This window comes from Protopterus annectens, chromosome 14.part0, assembly GCF_019279795.1.
Source record: "Protopterus annectens isolate FY-2018-M chromosome 14.part0, PAN1.0, whole genome shotgun sequence".
NCBI lineage: Eukaryota > Metazoa > Chordata > Ceratodontiformes > Protopteridae > Protopterus > Protopterus annectens.
This window is the reverse complement of record NC_056748.1, coordinates 830,097,784-830,115,839: the sequence shown is the minus strand read 5'-3', so window position 1 is coordinate 830,115,839 and position 18,056 is coordinate 830,097,784. Positions and strand designations below refer to the sequence as shown.

General features: G+C 34.8%; 1 protein-coding gene across 1 annotated transcript in view; it reads right to left on the bottom strand.

Moving 5' to 3' along the window:
* Nucleotides 1–18,056, bottom strand: part of TLL2 (tolloid like 2) — a 2,712,623-nt gene that overhangs the window by 117,129 nt on the left and 2,577,438 nt on the right. Inside the window, exon 17 of the mRNA XM_044056577.1 lies at nucleotides 9,059–9,184. Within this exon, the coding sequence (XP_043912512.1) occupies nucleotides 9,059–9,184 (126 nt within the window). The remainder of the gene's footprint in view (nucleotides 1–9,058; nucleotides 9,185–18,056) is intronic.

Genomic DNA, 18,056 nt, shown 5'->3' with positions numbered 1-18,056 from the left:
GTTCAGGAGTTATTACTACTTTATTGGTGGATTCATACCTCTTTCTCACACTCTCTCACTTGTTTTATTTTGACAATTCAGGATGGTACTTAATTCTAGGCTTTATTGACATGTTTCACCTGTAGTTATAACAATCCTTTCCAACAGTCTCACTTATGTCATGTTTCTGTATTTCAACAGGGATATAGTTCACACGTGTTTTACTCAGCTTCTGCAGCTGTACTTTTCAGCCTGCTGCAGGTTATGTACTATTATACAAAAACCACACAAAAACCAGGCAGTAATCAGGATAAACTCCGAAAGAAAAATTCTCACTCTCCAGATCAGATTTAAGCGCTTTCATTCACTTTTATTTGCGTGAACTTCCTCAGAAACATGTTTTAATAAAAAAAAACTGCTGTTTAAATACTATTTCCACAGGAAATGATGTCATTTAATTACAACATTAATTAATAAATTACATTCATTGTTCTTTGTTAAAAACCAAATCATACTCATATTATGTCACTTTCCTACTGTTAAATAAATATCCCTATATACAATTTTTTATGTTTCAAAAAACTCTTATTTGTTTATTGTTGTTGTTAATATTATGTATCAAAATAACTAAATGTTCTTATTTTTTATATATAGTCTGCTTCTCTTCATCTATAGTCTTGTATGACCAGCTACCTATAAATTAAGAAGCATTTTAAATTTATCACTTCATTTAGCCCTGGTGTTTGATCAGCCCCAAAGACTAACTGCCACAAAGATTCCCTACACTCCAAAGAATTGTTCAGAGCCCCAGAAAACAATTCCTTTCTAACTCTGTCTAAAATGAAGAATTCAAATTTCTTAAAATCTTTGCATGTGACTGCATGCCTAGCTAATGCATTGTTTTTGTCTTTCTTTTTTATTGCCAAAACATGTTCATATACTCTTCTCTTGAATACTCTCTTTGTTTTCCCAATATAATAATTTTTACAGGATACACACGTTGCCAAATATACTACTAACTCACTATTACAGTTGTAGTATTCCTTAGCCCAAAAGGTGTAATTTAGATGTTCAACTGTTACAAATGAAGTGTTACTCATGTATCTACATTGTTTGCAGTTAGTACAACTGTACGTGCCTTTCTTATTTGTACAACTTCTTTCCAAATTTCTGTCTTCACTTTTACCTGATTCTAACAACTGTTTTAAATTAGTTGTTTTTTTATAGGTAAATTTGGGTTTATGTCCAATAACTGAGACCAAATCCCTATTACCCATAATGACTTTCCAGTTATTTTCTATAACTGATTTGATATTCCACATTTCATTAACTATGGGTAATGGAAACGCTATTGAAAATTCATTGGCTTGCTTATCAGTGGTGTTAATGTTCATACAAATAGCTGATGCACCTACTGATATTTCCTCTGAATACAGAATTGGTTTAGCTACTCCTTTCCTCAGGGGTATAACCTCTCTTTCTATTTTCTCCAAAAAATTCTTTTTGTACCCTCTTCTCATAAATAAACTTCTCAAAAGAGCCAGTTCTTTTAAAAAAATGTCTTCATCAGATGTTAATCTACTAAGTCTGATTAGCTGCCCTTTGATTACTCCTCTTTTCATGTGTACTGGATGTAGACTTTATTTGTGTAAACAACTATTGGCAAAATATGGTTTCCTATAAATTTTGCTACTAAAAGTTTTTACATCATTATTTATACTGAGGGTCAAATCTAGAAAGGTAATGCTTTTACCAAAATCCCCTATTTTAAAGGACAAAAAGTTGGTTGTCTGATTTAAATCTTGTACCAATTCCGTGAATTCATGCTTTTCTCCCTTCCACAAAAATAATAAATCATCAATGTATCTACGATACATGGAAACTTTCTTAAATAATGTGTGTGTCTTCAAAAATCTCATCTCCCAATTTGCCATTACAATATTGGCGAAGGAAGGGGCTACTCTAGAGCCCATGGCTACTCCACACTCTTGTTTGTAAATGTTGTTGTTAAATTTGAAAAAATTATTTTCCAAAACTAGCTCCATTAAGGTGCAGAGTGAGTTTACCTTTGTCCCCGAAAAGTCCGTGTGTGTATTCAAGTATTCCCTCATGAATTCAATGCCTACTTCTTGATCTATACTTGTGTAAAGATTTTTTACATCTAAACTACCAAAGTACAAATCTTCTTTTTCTGTCTTAACATTCCTTAATACTTCTAAAAGATTCCATGAATCTTTAATGAAGAATTCCGACTTCTGGACTATAGGATTTAATATGTTGTCCAGCCAGATCGAAATATTTTCCGTTTTGGATTGTTTGGCAGAAATAATAGGTCTAAATGGTGGCCTAACCTCGTTGTTCTGTATTTTGGGAATACCAAAAAATACACCCAATCTGGGATGTTCTTTGTGTAAAAACTCATAGTCTAATCCATTTAATTCTCCTTGACAATACATGTCAAACAGAATTGTGTCCAAATTCTTAAATTTCTTTGTCACTGTCTCATGATTGACTTTTCTGTAAGTTTTTTTGTCTTGCAATAGATCTTCTATAGATGTTATATAATCCCTGTCATTCATTATCACTATTTTTCCTCCTTTATCTGCCTTCATTATTCTGATGTTGTTATTTTTAACAAGTGTCTCTAAGGCAGATAGTTCTTCATCTGTTAAATTATTCGTGTCATAAAAAGTTCTAATATTCCTGAAATCCTGTTCACATAACTTCTGGAATACTAATAAACTGTTTGTAAGAGGAGGATTATAAGTGCTAGGGTTACTAATGGTAATTCTATTTTGCTGCTTCGAAATACCTAAATCTTCCATGATGTATTTTAAATTTAACTTTCTTAGAAAAAGCCTGAAATCTATTAAAAGTTTTCCTAAGTTCATGTTATTCGTAGGAATAAAATTAAATCCCTTCTTTAAGACACTTTCTGCTGCAGAACTAATTTGTAAATCCGACAAATTAGTTATTACTACTTCATAAAAGTCACAGTTGACTTCAGTAGAAGCCATCACCATCTCCTTTTGTTCCTTCCTCTGCCCTTCCCCCGAGATTGGGTGGTATTGTGCCATCTCGTAGTCCTTTTGTTTTGGTCCTGGACTTTCTGAAAAGGGATATTATTTTCAGAAAGAGTAACCACCTTTTCAGCATAGTTCATGTCAGTGGTGTTACTATTTGGCACTGCTTTACTATTAATGGGCAAACCTGGAAAATCTTCCTGTGATTTCTCCCCTGTGTTGTTCACAACTGTAGACTCCACTCTATGATTTTTTTTCAATTGCTGACCCAACATCGATTTCTGTGCCATTTTTAGAAGTAGTTCCCTGTGATGAACTTGCTAGTATCATGAAATCCGCCTGGATTATATAAGCCTCATTATTTTTATAAGAAAAAATGTCTCTTCTTAATTTTGATTGCTTCCTAGCAATAATGGTAGCTCTTTGCCTTTCAGCTTTTGTCTCGATAGCATTATACAGTTCTAAAAAAGTCACGAAACTAATGTATTTATGTAAACGCTCATCCAAACATTTTATTTTGTCATTCAGAGCGATTAATTCATTGTTATAATGTTCAATAAGCAAGTTCATCATCTTAATACCTGTTTCATTATATAAATTAATCAGTTCTTTTGTTAGCGTGTCTCCAGGTGACACGCAATTAGGGAACTTCGCTGTTCTCAAGCCCCTAGGCACTATCTTTCTATTAACACATTCCTTCAAGTATTGTACCTCTAAGGTAAGTGTTACATGTTTGAAAATGTACTTTTCTAGTTCAAAAATACTTTTCTTGCAAATTACTGTATCGTCGTTAGTTAGACTTACAGTTTCACCAGTAGGCACTTCTCCGATGTCTGCGAATGGGTTACCAGTGTCTTTGTTCAAATAAATCCAAATGTTACCCTCGGAAGGTAACCATTCTTGAATTTGTCCACCATTATGGTTCTGACTTTCCTCACAGGCTCCGACGTCGATCCCATGACGCGAGGCTACTTCCCCTCTCGAATTTAAAGGAACCTTCGCATTTTCTTTGTTGCTCGGAATTGTCCGACTTTGTAATAGTTCTTTCACAATTTTAGTGACTGTCTCTATTATTAAATGCTGAGATTCTATAGATTCCGAATCTATAGCTACAAACTCCGGTGCTGAATCCGGTACTGAATGTATGGATAAATTAAGGAGTGTCTCTTGAATATAATCCTCGGCAGCCATACACGATTAAAGTCTGGATACAGAAACTGAAAAAAGCTGTAGAAACGTTCCAAAAATACAAAAACCACACAAAAACCAGGCAGTAATCAGGATAAACTCCGAAAGAAAAATTCTCACTCTCCAGATCAGATTTAAGCGCTTTCATTCACTTTTATTTGCGTGAACTTCCTCAGAAACATGTTTTAATAAAAAACTGCTGTTTAAATACTATTTCCACAGGAAATGATGTCATTTAATTACAAAATTAATTAATAAATTACATTCATTGTTCTTTGTTCACAAAAAAACAAATAAGAGTTTTTTGAAACATAAAAAATGGTATATAGGGATATTTATTTAACAGTAGGAAAGTGACATAATATGAGTATGATTTGGTTTTTAACAAACGTTAACGGAACGTTTCTACAGCTTTTTTCAGTTTATGTACTATTATATTACAGGTGGGACATCTTTATTTCAGACTTGTTTCATTTTTATGTTTGGATTACAAGCTGCATCACACTTTTGTAATCAAGCAATACTTGCAAACCCTCTTACACTGTTACTTGCACATTTTATTAATTAGTGACTACACTGCACTCTTTTTCTAACTGTCATACTTATATATTTATTTACAGTTACAGGGAGAGGATTACTGACCTGCCTGGTGGCACAACCGCACCAGCCTATCGCCATAGGCTCGACGGTTTGCAGAACGGACACCTGCAGCTGTAATATAAATAAAGTAATATTGGAATACACATCTCCATAATATCAGCTAGGTTAATTTCTTACATAAATAATTACATGTAACTTACTCAGTAGTGGGGCGTTGGGCATTTGCCGGGCCTCCTGGATCCAACGGTTCAGTTGGTCCTGCTTCTGTCTCTTCAGGTCTGCATGGTGGTGACGGACCTGCTCACCAGTCCTTGGTATTCCTGTGGCACTGGTGAGATCATGAGCCAACCGGTCCCACGCCTCAGCCCTATATGCTCCCCACAGGGCCTGGCCCTGCATGAGTTGGGCCTCATGATTATGGACGAGGAGTCAAACCATATATTTGGACTCCTCAATGCCCCACCTCTGTGCTCGGAAGCAACTACCCTCACCTACATCTGACATCCTGGCTGCAAGTCGGTTCTACAATCAGTTATGCTGTGTATTCCCACCTATGGGGCTTATATATGCCGTTTTTCCCGCACTTATCTGTGATTGGCCATTGTGGAATTGTATCAGCTTCACAAAACCTGCTTTGTCATGCTCCTCTTTCTATTCATTCCTATATATATGCTATTACTGCATTTCTTAGTGCAACTGTCATGGCTTAGTGGTTCAGTACTTTCACTATGGTGCATGGTATCCTGGGTTCGAACCTGGCCATTGCTTTTTATATTTTATGACTGTCTACACAGGCTAGGAGGTGTGTCTGTGTAAAGGCAGTTTTGATACAGCTTGCTCAACATTGCCCATCGGTTAGCTTGTTGGCGCGGTGCGCAGCTCCGCGCAAATGGGTTACACCGGTTTACACGTCGTTTGGCTGTCAGCACGCATATTACGCTCAGCTCAGCTACGGGCACACAGTTTCAGCGTGTTAAAATGCTGCTCAACCCCGGGCACTCATTTTACACCTGTTAAAACACTGCTCACCTACGGGCACTCATTTTACACCTGTTAAAACACTGCTCACCTACGAGCAGATATCCTCAACTTGTTAGACTGTAGCTCAGCTATGGGCACATCTCACATTTTTTTTAATTTTTTTATCTCACATTTCTTCAAAATACATGGCCCATTTCATTACATTTTACATAAAATATAATTTTATATATGTACATATATGTCAGGGACTTGTTTCGTGCTTATTTCACTAAAAATAAAAATTGATGTTGTGGGGGCTCGAACCATGACTGCCTCCTCTTCAGCTGATGTCTCTACCGCTACGCTATTGCTTCTTGGCTTACTTTGCATATTTAGTTCTTATATGCTTTTCCACTGACTGCTAACTGTGGCTAAGCGCCGGGCACGCCCGCGCAAACGAGTGCACTCACGGGCAAACATCTTTACAACTTATAAAAAAAAATTATAAGATGTTCATTTCTACATTTTATGTTCATAGTCTATGGGGGCATGTGATGTGTTGTGTTGTGTTTATTCACATTTACACGGACTCTGTCGTGGGGGTTTACTTTCGGGACTTTTACTCTTCTGGGGGCGTGTCCGTTTGCAGGGCTTGCCCTACGGACATGCCCCCTACTGTCTTCCACGGACCGTGTTAGCCTTAGGTGTGATTCAGCATGCCCTCATGCATATGCATGACATGCTGATGTCACACCGTTTAACTGCAGCCTCCGTGTAAGCCTTGTAACTCTTACACGGAGGCTTCGTGAATCCTGCCCATTGTCTTTAATAAAAATGATCATTTTACCAAAAATTCTATTTTTATTTCAAACTATAATTGCCAGTCCTTCAAAAAAGTAATAAAACAGCTTAACTCCATTCTAATTAAATTCTTATGGTTTCCATTAAAACCAAGAATAGGATATGACTGGCACTGGAGAGATTGGGAAAAGGGTGGAATTGCATTCTCAAACTTAGAACTTTATGCCGAATGAGTCAGTGGCTAACTCATAAATACACATCTAATTGGAAGTATTTGCATAAAGCTATTTTGTTTCTTAATTTAGATTAATCTATAAATAATGACCTTTTTACAGAAAACAATAAGATGTTTCTAGTCATTAAAAATATAGTTTATAAAGAAAATAAAAATTAAAGATTTCCCCCTTCTATTAACTATATACTTCTTCTTCTGGCTTTTCTTGGCTATGGGTCACCACAGCGGATCACCTGTCCGCTCATGATTGGCAGTGGAGTTTTACGGTGTCAAGTTGCCAGCCCAGCACCCAACCTTCCACAGAAGGCACACACACACACACACGCACTCACACCTAGGGTCAAGTTAGAGTGTCCAATCCACCTACAGCATGTCTTTGGGATGTGGGAGGAAACCGGAGCACCCGGAGGAAACCCACATGACCACAGGGAGGACATACAGACTCCGCACAGAAGGCACCCCAGCCGAGGATTGAACCGGAGAACCTCTTGCTGTGAGGTGGCAACGCTAACCGCTGTACCACCACGACTGCCGTATGAACTATATACTAAATAATTTAAAAAAGATAATGAACAGAAACTGCATGACAAGAATTTTTTTATTCCTTATGTTTCCAATAGCACATACAAAGAAATGTCTAGACTTATTTAATATGAAGAAAATACTAGAGATGAAAGAAAATGGTCTAATATTTTGGCATCAGTTCCTTGGTACTGACAATATATATATGAAGCAAACAGCCTCATTGCCAGGTATAACAAAAATCAAAATAATTGGTTAAACATACAAACCTTTAGGGAGCACCTATTAAATGAATTTAAGATACATCAAGTGACTAATCTCTTCACAACCAAAGATAATATCTATTTTTTGTGAAATAAACACAATAAGTAATAATGAGGGATTGTCATTATCTAAGATATATAAAACATTAAGAACGGATACACAAATACCAGAACACTGTTTATGGAACTATGTAGAACAAATAAACAAATCTACTTTTTCTGAAAATGATAGAACTTTAATGCACAAATCAGTTAATAATACAACATCATCTCCTGTGTGGAAAATTTTCACATGGATATTTATTCATAGGAGTTTCTTTACCCCATATAAAATAGCATTAATATCAAGAAATAGTAGCCATAAATGTTGGAGGTGTGACGGAACATTATGTGCAGACTGGGCACATATGTTCCTTGAATTTAAAACTGTCACTCCCTTTTGGCAGGAGTTTAAGAACTTTACAAAGGCATTGTGGGCAGACAAATGTGAAATCTCAGATTTGTTGCTAGTATTTAATGCACCAATACCAGTTCATATTCCAAAGACACAAGTGCATCTTATTTGGTCTCTGGTTGCAAGAAAAATCATTACATCAAATTGGAAGAGCAAAAACATCCTTGCCTTTTCTGAATTTATTTTATTGGCCAAATTGTATGTAGTAGAGAATTGTTACCTTTAGCTTCAGAATGACTAAAGTAACACATGAACAATTATCTTGGATGAAACTTAAAAAAATATTAGCCAAAATATAATCAACCTAATGAAAGTATACACATGTTATGGACATTGTATTTAGTTGTTTTACATTAAAGTGTTTAAATGACGTAAAACTTTTATGTATTTTGTGAAAATTAATAAAAAAAAATGTTTCCAAAAATGAGATAAGTCCTAAAAGGCATTTATGGTAACATTACTGTATCATCTGGTAGCAAGAATAATCAATATTTTGGAAATGCATAAGTGAACACATTGTTGGAATTCACAGTTAACTCACTAGCTAGAACTATAATAATGCATTATTCAAAAAAATCACTACTAAATGTATACCAAAGCTGTACAATAAGTAAATAGCGTGCACTTGTCCAGTTAGGTTACTGGGCTGAAATGTTGAAATTATCTTGTCACATTACACTGCAATAGTAAAATCATCACACTACTGAAGCATGACATGGAGTGGTTAAAAATAAATTAATCTAGTGAAACATTCTCCTCTAGTCTTAGGAAGAGTTATGCTAGCAAAGGAACATCCGCAGCATTCAAAGATTGTATGCATTTTCTGACAAGAAAGAACAAATGCCCTGAACAGAAAAATGCACCATCAGTGAAACAACTCTTATTTTAAAATGGTATAGATCTAGCAGAGGTTAAACATAAGTGCCTTTCACTAGAAAGCATGACACTTTTTATCAGGTGACATGAATATAATGTTTATTTCTAAAATGTGAAACACAAATTTGAAATAGAAATTAGTAAAAAAAAGATATACCTTCTTTACAATCATGTCCATTTTCATGTAGCATGAAACCATTCTGACAGTGACAAACATAGCTGCCAAAAGTATTAACACATTCATGCTGGCAACCTCCATTGTCTTTTGAGCATTCATCCCTATCTGTGAAATAAGAACGGAAGATTGTAAATGTAAATTTTAATTTACTTGCATGCTTAGAAGCTATTTTGAAAAGCAGTCATATCCAGCACTACATTACTACTGTTTCACTTGTTTTACATGCTAACATGCTTAATATTGCTAATATTTTGACATACATTATGTAACTGAATGGCAATATATATATATATATATATATATATATATATATATATATATATATATATATATGTGTGTGTGACATCAAAAAGAACAATGAATGGAATTCAAGTTAAAAAGCAGTAGTACTTTAAATTGACAAAATACGTACAATATGCCAAATTCACCATCTCACTATATTGAATATTGTGCATGATAATGCTACCCTGGATGCATACACTAACAATCAGGATAGTCAGAAACTACACATGCAATCTCATGGCAAGATATCTAAGAATATATGAAGATTTTCACAGGTGAAATGTCAAAATTGGCTGTAGTTCCAGAAGCTGGGCTTATGAGGTATATATAAAAGCCTCTGTTGTAAGGAGATCCTCCATTAAAGGATGGTGTACCTCAAAGTGATCAGACTTTAAGCTCAGAAAATAATTGGATAAAATGGTAGCCTTACAGTTTAATTGGTCTGAATATTCAGCCTGGGATCTATTATGATTAAGATGCTAGAGCAATATAACACACAGCTTATAAAATCATATGATTTCTTAGAATCAGACAGATTTCCTTTGTTTAACCAAGAACTGTACATCACAGTTTATCCTATAATGTAGAGAGACACTGTACCACAACCCAGTCTCTCTCTCTTTTTTTTTTTTTTTGTTAACAGTTAGTTTTAGTAGAGAGCTGATGAATCTCATGCTAGTCTAATGGGCTCTGGTTATAGATAAGTTGTTCCAAATTATACCATGACCCCCCATTAATATTCCAAAACGTGCACGCTGATTGGCCAGCGTGCACGTTGTAAATCGACTTATACTAATGGAAAAAGGTCCGTCACCGGACTTTTCCATTAATATAAGTCTCTTTTAAAACACTGTCTCGCTATGTTAAAAGAGTTTAACATAGCGACACAGGTTTAAAAAAAGCAACGGAGATCTCCATTGCTTTTTTTAAAGCTGTCTCGCTATGTTAAACTCCTTTAACATAGCAACACAGTGTGTAAAAAGCAACGAAGATCTTGCTTTCTTCGTTGCTTTTTTTTTAAACCTGTCTCGCTATGTTAAATGGGTTTAACATAGCGAGACAGCTTTAAAATAAACAACGGAGATGTCCGTTGCTTATTTTAAAGCTGTCTCGCTATGTTAAACCCATTTAACATAGCGAAACAGTAAAAAGCAATGGAGATCTTGATTTCTCCGTTGCTTTTGGCCACAGCTCTGATGTACTGCGTAGGCATGCGCAGTACATCAGAACTGCCGCGGATACCAGACAGCTGCGGAAGGGCAGCAAAGAGGCATTATACAATGCTATTATTTAAGAAAAGTAATTATTTCTTTTCTTAAATAATGTCATAGTATAATAGCAATAACCCACTTCTGGGTGTGGGTAATGCGGGATTTACCCACGGTTGTCTTTGTTTGGCACCACGCCAACCGTGGGTAAATCCCGCATTACCCACACCCAGGTGTGGGTTATTGCTATAATATCTCAGTCCAAGAGTGTCTTAAAGACCTGAGAATCAACACTACTTAGAATCTTGCATGACAGTGAGTACAGTGAGGATTCCATTAATTTTCAATGTAACAAACTCTATGGTTTCACTATACTCTTTTTTTTGTGAGAAAGCTTTGGACTTTCTTTAGGTGTAAAAGGTGTTTTACACACATTAACATGATTGTCCTTAAGGATCACCCTGATGTTCCCTTTTCTATTAAATCAGCTATCTTAAATTTCTTTCTAAGAGCAGCAGAGACACTCTCAGCAAAGATAAGATGGCTACATGCAAGCATGTCTAGGTCCTCACTGATCATATCCATTTTAAATATATTGTCATTAATTTAATAATCACAGTACACTAAAAAGTGGAGTATTCTACATTTCTTTATGTTAAAACTCAGGCTTAGATTGTCAAAGTGAACAAGAAAAACTAGAAATGTATTTAATTTCCACTTTTTTTAACAAAATAAAATGATTAATTACAATTTATTTAGTATCCATTTTAAAGGAGATCTTCCCAGGTAAATGCATCAAAAATTAAATGGAATATCTTCAAGGTTGTGAACTTTTAGAGGGACATGATATTCCATTTGGTCCATAATAATACTGCTTCAGAAATGGTATAAACACTCTGACATTCCAGGAGGATGACTATCAGTGTGAACACATACACCCAGTTTGTCATGTGTGGTAAAAGCACTGAGATTGGACCAAGTGGCTGCTAAAAAAAGGCTGCCTTTCAAAGTATTCTTCATGAAGGAAGTAGATGCAATCACTGTTTCTGGTGTGAATTGTTGAAGTCAAGACTATGGGCTAGACTCCTGTAATATACCAGAAGTAGAAATAGTTCACAGGCATTTAAATATGCAGACTTTTGTTTACAGGCCATGTAAGATTAAAATCTAGTCAATCTTTCTGAAATCCTCTGTCCTACTATTAAAAACCTTAAGATAATTTGACCATCCATACAGTGAAGAAGGTACTCTCACTGGTATTGGTAGTTTGGGAAGAAAACTGAAAGGTTTATAGACTTTTTAAAATTAATTAATGTAACTAATTTAGTCATAAAGTATGGTTTCATCTTGAGTACCAAACTTATTTTTTATAAAATGTGAAGTAAGGCATTTTTGACTGAAAGGGCCTATGGTCTGGAAGTTTAGCTCACATGGTTAAGGATATGAGCTGTTAGAATCATACTGTAGTCCAAAGTTTTGATTCCTTAAATTTAGACTTGCAAACTGTGTGACTCTGAGCACGTCACTTAAATAGACAGTACTGTCAGGTCACCTCTGATAATGCATTATTCACAAAGTGACTTACTAAAAAGGGACACATGCTTAGTGGGCTTACCCACTTAAGAAAAAAAAAATATGAAACCCTTCCTGCAGTGGTAATACTTAACAGCAATACTGATTTCTAGGACAGGTGTTTTGAAATGCAGTCATGTCAGTATTTCTAGGATAAAATATACTTACAATGAAGTGTTAGTTAAGCAATGGAGGATGAACATAGCTGCTGTTGCTACCACCAAGAGCTTAAATGATTAGTAGCTGACTATAGTGGCATGAAAGTACTGGATTGTTGAAGAAAAATCATATTTTAAAGAGTTTAAGCTAAGGAGTAAGATGCACATGCAGTGCTTCACATAAATCGTGTGCAGTACTTCGTAGGTACTTGTATTATGACTGATAAATGTTAGTTTCCTTTAAAAATTTGTTACTGAGGGAATATGTTTATAGATTATTATTCAGTGGAATGAGAGCAATAAGTATCTAGAGCAGCGTCAATACAGAGTACCTTTATTAAAGTACAACAGTTACTTGGTGTGATGATGGGAGACCTTACCTTAGTGCCTGGAGATATTTATAGCAAAGGGGATTTCTGACCTGTATTGGTTAAACAGGTATAAATCTGGACATGTGATGGTGGAGAAGGAAGTGTGGTTAGGTAATATAAAATTAAAGATGGAGTGAATGGGAATGGGGGTAGGGTATAGAGGTAAGAGAAGTCAAACACTGTGAGTCTGACTAAAGTGAGAGTTCTGTATTACTGATTTCCTAAAAAAATATATAGAGTGCACTTCTGTAGAAGAAAAATTATGATTTGAGAAACCCAAGACAAGCTGGTAATTAACAGCGCAAGAGTAGCTTGCAGTAGGTGTCATAGAGCTAGTAAGACTAGATGCAACTTAAGAGAGCAATTCATTTTACCAAAAATCTTGAGGTGTTTAGCAGAACCAAGCATTCAAAGAGACTCCTAAAAGGTTTAATTTAAAGGGGGAAGAACCACTTTCCTACTTGTCTGTCACTGTTTCTGTAGGCAGACAGACATGTTTGGTGTTATTTGAAAACTACAACAATCCCAGAACAAAGATGTTAGTAATAAATAGTGTACAATATGACACGAGTCTGAAGTGGTACTTTCTTAAGTAAGAAAGTTTATGCATATAAGGGGTTGCAGGTGAATGCACTGCCTCTCTTTTGTTTGCAGTTACTGAGTTCTACACTCAGTGTGCCAATACAATTCAGTAGAATTTGACTGTTAAACTAATACAATTGCATAGATGGCATTAAAACAAAGCAAAATAACACATTTCCAACAGTTATCAAATTCTTCTTAGTCTTCCACAAAAAAAATATGTTGGCAATCAGTCTTTAAGATCGTCTGACACCTCCAAGTTATTTTTTTACTTCTGCAGATTTTATTCATTTTATGAGATGTTGCGAATGTTCTGTATGTATAGCTACATGTGAACATTTTGTAGTAAATATTACCAATTGCTGAGCCAAAAGATTTTAGAATTAATTTTGTTATTATTTAATTCTCCCATATCACTTTCCAATAAAATATTTCTAAAATTTATCAAGACTTGTTTGCAATTCAGTGTTTACTTAATATAACTTAGAGATAGCTACTTCAAAACTACTATCACTATTTATAATTAAAGTAGCTTAAGGTACTAGGATGTTCATCCCACTTCTTCTTTCACATTAATAGGAATTTAGCTGTATTTTTTGTCTTAAATTTTGAATTAGGATCCAGTTTGCTTCAGCACAGTTAAATTAAAATATTATGTTATTTACTGTAATACTATAGTTGAACTGATAACTTAGATTGCTTTTAATATTTTCATTTTAATGAATTTTGTGCTACCAAGAGATCCTGTTGTATAGGCTCTGGGAAAATGCCAAGCAACAAAACACTATACAATGCTTTCATTGTTGCCTCATATAACGTATTTGTCTAATACAAAACTGTTCTATATGCTTCTATAATAGGAAATCCAATTCCTACTCTGTCTTGTTTTCTAATATAATTTTTGTACACAGGTTTAGCATTGTAAGGATACCACAGAAAAATCACAAATAACCTGTCTAATTTCCCAGTGGTTCCTTTACCTTGAATTAGTCAATTCAATTTGTATTACATATATTTTTGCTAATACCATTTATCAATTTCTGGAATTAGTAACATAGTTTGTGTATGTATATATAAATATCAATATATGGGTATACATGACATCATCAACTTTCAGACCATATGTTCCACATTCTAAAAATTTGAAAACAAGAAAAATGGCAAAAATCTATATTTTTTGCAAAGGTGCAAGCTGCCCTGCACCCACCATGTGGGGAGCTGTGATACCCACACCCTTGTAAAATTATATATACCAACTCTGAGATTGCACTACAGTGGGGAAAAGCGTAAATTAAGTGATCCCAACTCTACTGCTATGTTCATACAAATGCTTTGACTTTTTGGAAAGTTGAACATATAGTCTCAAACTATAACTTTATCACACACACACACACACACACACACACACACACACACACACACACACACACATTAAATGACTGAAATTTTACTTGTAGTGATTCTTAACCAATGTTGTTATGTTATGTACTTGTTTTTGTTTTATTTTTGAAGGCTGTAAAATTATTGTTCTTAAAATGTTTTGCAATAATTAGGAGCTTTTCTCCCCAGGCATCTGCTGAAAATGGGGTTCTACTTAGTCGGACTTTCCTGGTAATCAAATGTCAATAAATATATATATGTGTGTGTGTGTGTGTGTGTGTGTGTGTGTGTGTGTGTGTGTGTGTGTGTGTGTGTGCCTCTGTGTGCACGTGTATAAATAAATATACATATATACATACATAATATTTTGATTACTGTTCGTCTATCTTTGAGTAGTAAATAGAATTACTGTAGTTAATGAAATTATATATATATTTGTTCAGTAATGTTAGTATAATTTAATTTTGTAATAGAATTTATATTATCAGCAATATGCAGTCCCAAGTAACTCATAATATGTATTCTTTGGCCAATTTTAGACATAGTAAATAAGGATGAGTTCATGCTTTGATTTAGCAATAAACTAATTTACTGCTATTAAATTTAATTTCAGAAATATTTAAAATGATTAGAATCTATTGTCTTTTATATTAATTTATCTTCCCTGTGTTAAGTAAGATATCAATGGCAAATAACTGTATCTTAAACTGATGATGATTTTTAGTAATTCTAAACCCATCTATTTTACTACTATGTTTGATATAGTTTGCAAAATGTTCAGTTGCTGAATCAAAGGAGAAAGTGGGTATCCCTGTTTAGTCCTTTAATTAATTTTTACAATTTCTGATAAAAGAGGATACTATTTACCACTAGTTTCAGAATTATATATAACAAAGTTCAAACATTTAATTGGAAATGCATATATTTCTAGTGCTTTAAGCATGTATGAGAAACTAACACATTTGAATGCTCTTTCCAAATCCAAACTCAGAACTGCTAATTTAGCCTTGCTTACACAAGAGTATTCTATAATTGTTATAATTCTCTGTGTTGTCCTGTGTTTGCCTCTTAACAATAACCTATTTGATACGTACCTGGAATATTTTGATTTAATTAGTAATCACTGAAAATAATGTTTTTAATCAAAGTTTAATAAAAATATAGGTCTATATTAAGAACATCAGAGGTATCTATTCCCTGGCCGTTGCTTAGATTTCATTTCTTATAGGTTCATAGGTTCATAGGTTCATAGGTTCATACTAGGCTATCTGCCCAAGGGCATTTATAAGCCTAGCCCATAGTTATGTGGCTTTCGCCACCCCTTTAGTTTGAATAAAAACTATGCCTATCATTTTGCTGTGCCTCTGTCAAGCAGTGACGCTGAAGTAATCCCTGGGGTATATCTGCAATCTCCCATCCATTGGTCAAGATTCCTCTTGAACAAGACCAGAGAGGTGCTCTGCCTCACATGTACCGGGATTTTGTTCCACAGCATAGGGAGTCTCTGGGTGATGAATCTGTCCCTCCAGCACGTTCTATTTATAACCGTGTCAAGGTTTAAGTCTCCCACCCTTGTGGTTCTGAGGGATCTAGATTTTTTGAGGTGAAGCATATTCATCAAATCTGGGTTTGACATGGCCTTATATGTCAGGCACAGGTCACCTCTGAGCAAGCGGTATGAGACTGAATAGAGCTGGAGTTCTTTCAGTCGGGCAGCATAAGACATATTTTTGAGACCCTTTATCCTTTTGGTGAGGAACTTTTGGGGCCTTTCAAGCTGCAGCAGGTGTCTGGTCAGATACATTCCACGAGCGGGGCATTGTACTCAATCATAGGTCTAATAAGTGATGAGTACACCTTGATCTAGATGTGAATCCCTTCATGATCAGGTGGGTGATATAGAAGGTTTTCCTAACTACTTTAGCAACATGAGTGTCAAACGAAAGGCTACTGTCAACCTGGGTCCCCAGATCTCTGATGACTTTTTCTGTGCTCAGTGGATTGCCACCTATATGGTAGCTAGGGGTAGCCTTGTTTTTCCCAAAGGGAAATATAATAGTCTATATATATATAGTCAGCATTTTTTCTACATATGACTATTACTGTTTTAGTATTTATGATATTTCATTTGATTTGATTTAGTGATAACTTTGAATGTATCTAAATATCATCAGCATTTTTCTATATCTGATTTTTCCATGTTACAGTATTAATGATGTTTTTGATTTAATTTGATTTAATTTAGTGATTACTTTGGCTCTATTTGCTAGCCTGTGGACACTTTTTGGTGCAGTGGCATAACAGTGAAACCTAACTTTCTCTAATGCTGTTTAGATTTTGTGTGTTAGAATTTCTTGATTTCTTTCATTAAATTCTATCTTTTATTTTCTTATTTTTAATTTGCCAAATTTATTTCACAATAAGCTTCAAAATTTACACAGCATTGTAAGTAAAAGAATAAAAATTGAAAGCAAAGAAACATAAACAAAAGTTGCTGATGAACAAAGCAAACTATGTACATCACAGTCAGGTAAACATCTCAAGCATACTTAGCATGAGTATGTGAGAGCTGGAGAAGTAGCTAATCATTTAGTCTCACCATTTCTTGATGTCTGTATAATACTCAAAAACAGTCTTACATACCATGACTGATGCAGCCAAGTTATCTCAGAATAAGTCCCACTTATTACAATTACTAACCACATATTTCCCCTTTTTGTTCTCATAGCTTCAAAGCTCCATTTCTTTAACTTCATTCATCATTTGTAACAATCCTAATAATGAATGTTTTGCTTCTATTAGGATTAAAATGATTAGGTCTATAATCTATTTTTGACTGACGTACTCGATCCCAACCTAAAAGAAATAAATATAGGTAAGGTGCACTTGGACATCAGTTATTGCTTTGATGGCTTCCCCTACGTCTGTCAGGAGTGTTTGTGCTTTCAAACCAAAGGGTAAAAAGGTTACACAGACAAACCATTCAGTAAAAACTGCAAGAGAAACACAGTCAAGCTAGAGTTTTCACTAGGTTATACCTTAAACCTCCTGTAATGGAGTCTCATGGGATATATGCAAATAACCCCTTAAGGGCAGACAATGTTTTAGCTATGGCTTTTGAATGCCAATATTTTTTTTTACTTTTTCAGTCTTTATACGTCTTTTTAGCCAATAAAGCCAAAACCTCACTAGTTGTAGACATGCATGTTTCAGCCTTTTATTAACTTCTTCATAACAGCATAATTAGATTATTTTGCTATAGTATAGAAACAGAGACTTAAATCCAGAGCATGCTCATAAACATCATGGTGCCGCTAAACTATCCCAACTAACATCCAAACTAAAGGGAATAAGGCCACCATTCAGAAAAAATTGCAAGAAAAAAATGTTTTCACTGTGACGTAATGAATTCCCATAAGATATG